Source organism: Herpailurus yagouaroundi, unplaced genomic scaffold (assembly GCF_014898765.1).
Source record: "Herpailurus yagouaroundi ecotype Mexico unplaced genomic scaffold, PumYag 77, whole genome shotgun sequence".
NCBI lineage: Eukaryota > Metazoa > Chordata > Mammalia > Carnivora > Felidae > Herpailurus > Herpailurus yagouaroundi.
Window position 1 is genome coordinate 36,868,847 of NW_024412388.1, and position 5,635 is coordinate 36,874,481.

General features: G+C 46.2%; 1 protein-coding gene across 1 annotated transcript in view; it reads left to right on the top strand.

Annotated features, from left to right (window-relative positions):
- The window catches only part of LURAP1 (leucine rich adaptor protein 1), an 11,377-nt gene extending 7,444 nt beyond the window's left edge, over nucleotides 1–3,933 (top strand). The window contains exon 2 of the mRNA XM_040470097.1: nucleotides 3,089–3,933. Within this exon, the coding sequence (XP_040326031.1) occupies nucleotides 3,089–3,610 (522 nt within the window). The 3' untranslated portion in view covers nucleotides 3,611–3,933. The remainder of the gene's footprint in view (nucleotides 1–3,088) is intronic.
- Nucleotides 3,934–5,635: the final 1,702 nt, after the last annotated feature.

Sequence of the window (5,635 nt, forward strand, 5' to 3'; positions counted from 1 at the left end):
GCTCTATCTCTCTCTGTCCCAAAAATAAATAAACGTTGAAAAAAAAATTTTTTTTTTAAATAAAAGGACCCATCAAGTGGCCAATTCAATGTATGAAAATAGACCCACGCCATAGCAAATTATTGGGATAATTTAGAACACTGGGAACAGGGTGCCTGGGTGGCTCAGTTGGTTGAGCGTACAACTCTTGATTTCAGCTCAGGTCATGATCTCACAGTTCATGGGATCAAGCCCCACTTTGCTAGCACAGAGCCTACTTGGGATTCTCTCTCTCCCTATCTCTCTGCCCCTCCCTCGCTCATACTCTCTTTCTTTCAAAATCAATAAATAAACTTAAAAACAACAAATAAAAATTAAAAAAAAAAACAAAACATTGGGAACAAAGAGAAGATCTTAAAAACCTCCAGAAAGAAAAGGAAGATGGATACATACAAACAATCAGGAATCATAATGGCATCATACTTTTAAGTTTAACACTGGAAACTAAAAGACAATGGAACAATGCCTGAAATCCTGAGGAAAATTTATTTTCAACCTGGAATTCTATACCCATCAACTGTCTATGAGGGGAGGGGAGGATAACAGCATTTTAAACATGTGAAGCTTCAACAAATGCACCTCCTATGTAGACTGTTGCAGGAAGCTACTGAAGGAAAAGCACCACACACACAATAAAGGAGTGAATCAAGAAAGAAGAAGACATAGGACAAGGAAACAAGGGATCCAACTCAGGAAAGAGACAAAGGGAGTCCCTAGGATGAGAGTGAAGGGGGATCCCCGGAGGATAGTTGTGCAGCAGGTACAGATTGGGGCAGATCAGAAGGCTCCTGGGGCGCCTGGGCAGCTCAGGTCATGATCTCATGGTGCATGAATTCCATCCCCACTTGGGATTCTCTGTCTCCCTCTCTCTCTGCCCCTCCCCTACTTGCTCGTGCTCTCTCTTTCTCAAAAATAAATAGATAAGGGCGTCCTAGTGGCTCAGTAGGTTAAACATCCAACTTCAGCTCAGGTCATCATCTCACAGTTCATGGGTTTGAGCTTCAGATTCTGTCTCTCCCTCTCTCTCTGCTCCTCCTCCACTCACACGCTGTCTCTCTCTTTCAAAAATAAATAAACATTAAAAGTTTTTTTTAAATAATAAATGTTAGAAATATTATATATAAAAAAGAAGGCTCCTGAAGAGCTGTCTCTAAGAACATGGAACAGATGGAAGATGTGATATGTTTAAAAGCCTTGAGAGGAAAATTCAGACAATTGGGAGAGGGTTTGAGGCTGACTTACTGATGATTATATAGCAAACTAAGCAAAAGAGTAGTAGTAGTGTATGTAGCAGTAATAATATGATAACGTAATAATTACGTAAGATGATACATATCATTTATTATTATTCTAAGGCATAATTACAATAATATTATTATTCTAAGGAAACCATGAAGTAAGAAATGAAAAGTAGCCATAGTAAACTGTACAACTTAGCCGCGAATAGCATTTCCAAATCCTAATAAGGTAAATACTGAATAATTCATTTTATCACGTATGTTGGAATACAGAGAGAAAGGTGTCTGTATGGCAGAGGATCGGGGAGTAGGATGAAAAAGTTAAATCCTTAACCTTCTATCGTATGGGAAGGCAATAGAAAACACCTAAAACTTAAAAGTCAGTAAGTGGAATGTTATTTGGAGATTAGAATCTAAGTACCAAAATAAGCAGATAAAAAATGAATAATGGTTGTTTCTGGGAAGAAAGATTTAGGATTAGGATGGGGGACTATTACTTTCATGATAAATCTCACAGAACTCTTTGCGTCTTTAATCTATGTGCATCCATTACTTTGCCTAAAAGGAAAATTAAATAAATATGAAATCAGGAAGTCATGTGTGACGGGACTGGGGGGCTTCCAGGGAAGTATGCTAAAAGTGAAGCTGGAGAGACAGGCAGGGGATGTATTATGACAGCTTTTGAATGCCTGCTGCTAAAATATTTAGATTTTATTCTCTAACAGTTGTGCAAAGCCCAGAAAGTTTCTTGAGCAGGGGAGGGACAGATTCAGATTGGTATTTGCGGAAGATAACTTAGGGGATCTGAGGTAGGAGGGACCTAAAGATTACCTGGTAAGTTAGATTTACTCCCAGTACAGACACCCTAGACTACTAGTGTGTGGTGAAGAGAAGCCCTGCATCTGTAGCCAACAGGATTCTGACCCTTTGAACAACTGCTACCCACACCCTGAAGGGACTGTGGGGCCAGGTGAGCTCCCTCTTTATTCCCCAGCTCCTGCCTCCCTTTGGCTCAGTCTACTTCCTAATTAACACCAGACTCCCTATCAGGTTGTTCTTTGATTCTGGACTGGTTCAATAGTTAATGCCCTATTCTATGAAGTTCAAATCTCAGTGGGGTCGGATTTCGATACTAAACATTTACTGAGACCTAACTCTGTGTCATGCACCGTGTTGAATACTTAAATTTTTTTTTAACGTTTATTTTTGAAAGAGAAAGAGAGAGACAGAGTGTGAATGGGGGAGGGACAGAGAGAGAGGGAGACACAGAATCTGAAGCAGGCTCCAGGCTCTGAGCTGTCAGCACAGAGCCTGATGCGGGGCTTGAACTCATGAACTGTGTGATCATGAAGTCAGATGCTTAACGGACTGAGCCACCCAGGTGCCTCCAGAACTGAGATTTTAAACTGCAATCTGCGGCGCCTGGGTGGCTCAGTCTGTTGAGCGTCCGACTTCGGCTCAGGTCATGATCTCACGGTTCATGAGTTCGAGGCCCGCATCGGGCTCTGTGCTGACAGCTCCGAGCCTGGAGCCTGCTTCTGATTCTGTGTCTCCCTCTCTCTCTGCCCCTCCCCCGCTCACGCTCTGTCTCTCTGTCTCTCAATAATAAATAAACGTTAAAAAAAATTTTTAAAAACAACAACTGCAATCTGTCTGCTTCTAAAGCCCACACTCTAAATCAACCATACTTCTATTCCCATGCTTCTTAAAATTGAGGCATGGTTGGTTGGACCACAAAGTGGGGTCTCTAGAAACATTTGGGAAACCCATGGCTCTGAAGCTCAGACTGATTCCTTCTCCTACTCCCCCAGGCTTACCTGCGAGCCATCGATGTGAAGATCCTGCAGCAGCTGGTGACTTTGAATGAGGGCATCGAGGCTGTGCGCTGGCTGTTGGAGGAGCGGGGGACATTGACCAGCCACTGCAGCAGCCTCACCAGCAGCCAATATAGTCTGACAGGCGGGAGTCCAGGCCGCTCAAGGCGAGGCAGCTGGGACAGCCTGCCAGACACCAGCTCCACTGACCGGCTGGACAGTGTCTCCATCGGCAGTTTCCTAGACACGGTGGCCCCCAGCGAGATGGATGAACAGGGCCCCCCTGGGGCTCCCCGTCCTGAGATGGACTGGGCAAAGGTTATACCCAGTGGGAACAGGGCCAGGACTGAGGTGGACCTGACAGCCACCAGGCTAGGGAACTTGAGGGCTGTATGGAAGCCCCCAGGGGAGGGGCTCCAAGGTGGACCTCCTGAACCACTAGAGGATGAAAGTGTTAAGCTTGGCTTTGAGGCCCACTGGTATTGGGGGCAGTGCCAGGATGATGTGACCTTCTTGTAATAACTTTCCCGTCCTTTCATATTTCTATAACTCTTTCATCACTAGGTCCTGGTCTCCCTAGAAATTTATTCTCCCTTATTCTGGGTCTAGGAGGAGCCTGCATTGAAATCCAGTTACCGTGGAAACCTGGCCTTACCATCCTTCTGGCCCCTAAGGAGGCTCTGCTTTTATCCTTCAATTATTGGGACCCTAGAGCTATTTACATAGATACAATGACTCTAGAGGCTTGACCTGTAGCTTCTGGTGTGATAGTATCTCTTCCCCTTCCCCCTGCAACTACGTAAGGATTTGAGGGATTTAGGACCCATAGGAGATCACTGATGAAGAGATGGGGGTGTAATTACCTCACCCAACATCTAGGAGTCTTGGCCCCCCTCTTGGCCAAGATGGAGAAGTGTGGAGGGACATGGACATTCAGGGCCAACCTTCCATGGATTGGCCCTCCTAGAAGCCTCTGGGGTTGGTAGAACCATCCCTTCCTGTCTGGTGAGTGATATCATTTCCTGCCAGGATGGAATAGACTTTCCTCTGTACCAGTCTCTTAGTGGTGATAGGGCAGTATAGGGTTGTCTGAGCCCCTGCTGCTAAGTGAGACTACACCATTTATTCTCCATACCGTTACTTCTTGCTAGAGGGATCATATCACCCCTCCTGGTAGGAAAGCTTCTCACTGTCAGATGTTTGTGTTCCTTTTCAGAAAGGTTCTTACTTTTTAAATTGGGTGTTCTCATTTTGTTCTAGGGGGTCTCACTTCCTCTGTGACCACATCCCTATCTGATGCCAGTATTCCTACATCTGTGCTTTTAGGGAGGGAAATTCAGGGGCCTCTACCCACGGCTCTCAAAAGTTTGTTTGGCCTGCCCTGCCAGTCCCCTGTCTTACCCCTTCCCTGGGTTGCCCCCATTTTTGTATTCTGGCTCCAAATCTGTCTGCCAGGAGGTTTAGCCTTTGTGTCTCCACACCTTCTCAGCTTCCACTTCCACTTCTTCAGGGCCTCTGGCCTTTTATATGCAGATGAGTCCCCCATCTACCCCCCTCTCTCCCCATTGCTGATGGGAATCAGAGGGAGAAGAAGCTTGAAGAGCTCTGGGGGTGTATCATAATTTCCAAAGAGGGGAGGTATCTTCTCTGATCCTGTGATTTCCCTTCCCCCATCCTGCCCCGGACCTTCTACCATTTGGTCACAAGGATGCCTGCCAGAGGCTGAGACACAAGAAATCTCCTTGTCTGGGTTACAATGGGAGTGTGGGGGTGTGGCAGGGAAAGACAGAGGCTCTTTGGTCCTAAGCCCCATATCCTATGAGGGGCAGAGATAGAGGGGAAGGCTGCTTTCCTTCCTCCCTTAGAGCAAGCCCTAGACCCCTGGGACCTGAGGTGGGAGCAGGGAACTGGCTCTGAGCCTAGGTCCTAAGGCCCTAGTGAATTACAGCAAAGAAGGAATTCAAGGAAGCTGCCAACCTGGGGCCCAAGGAGAGGACAAGTGGGGGGGGGGGGTGCAGTTGTGAAAGAAGGGCTGTGGCTGATGTCAGAGAATGAATTCTTGGAGATTAACCCTTTGAACCCCAGCCAACTGCCTATATGTTGGTCTTTGTTTTTCCTGGGGCCTGAAACTAATCATTGGAAGGCAAAAAAGAGAGAAAAGGATGTCAGGTGATCCTTGCCTATGTGCTGTGCCTTCCACCGTGGAGGAGGAGCTTCCCCAAGTGCTATAATAACTCCTGCAATTTCTCTACCTTTTGTTCTATGCTGGAGAAGGGAAAGAAGACAAGTTAATCTCCACTTTCCCTAAATTTCTCAAGTTTTGTTCTGCAACTCCCACCCCAGTCCTTTTGGGGCAATGTGTTCATTCCATAGCTCCCCCCTAAGGACCCGCTCTTCTCGCATCCCCTCAAAGTGATCAAAATCTCTAAAGCATATTCTTAGCCTTTCCTCCTTTGCTACTTACCAGCCCTCTGCTTAACACCTCTTCTGGTCTTGGGGCTCCTGACTTCCCCTTAGGGTGGCAGTCCAAATGCCCTTCTCCAT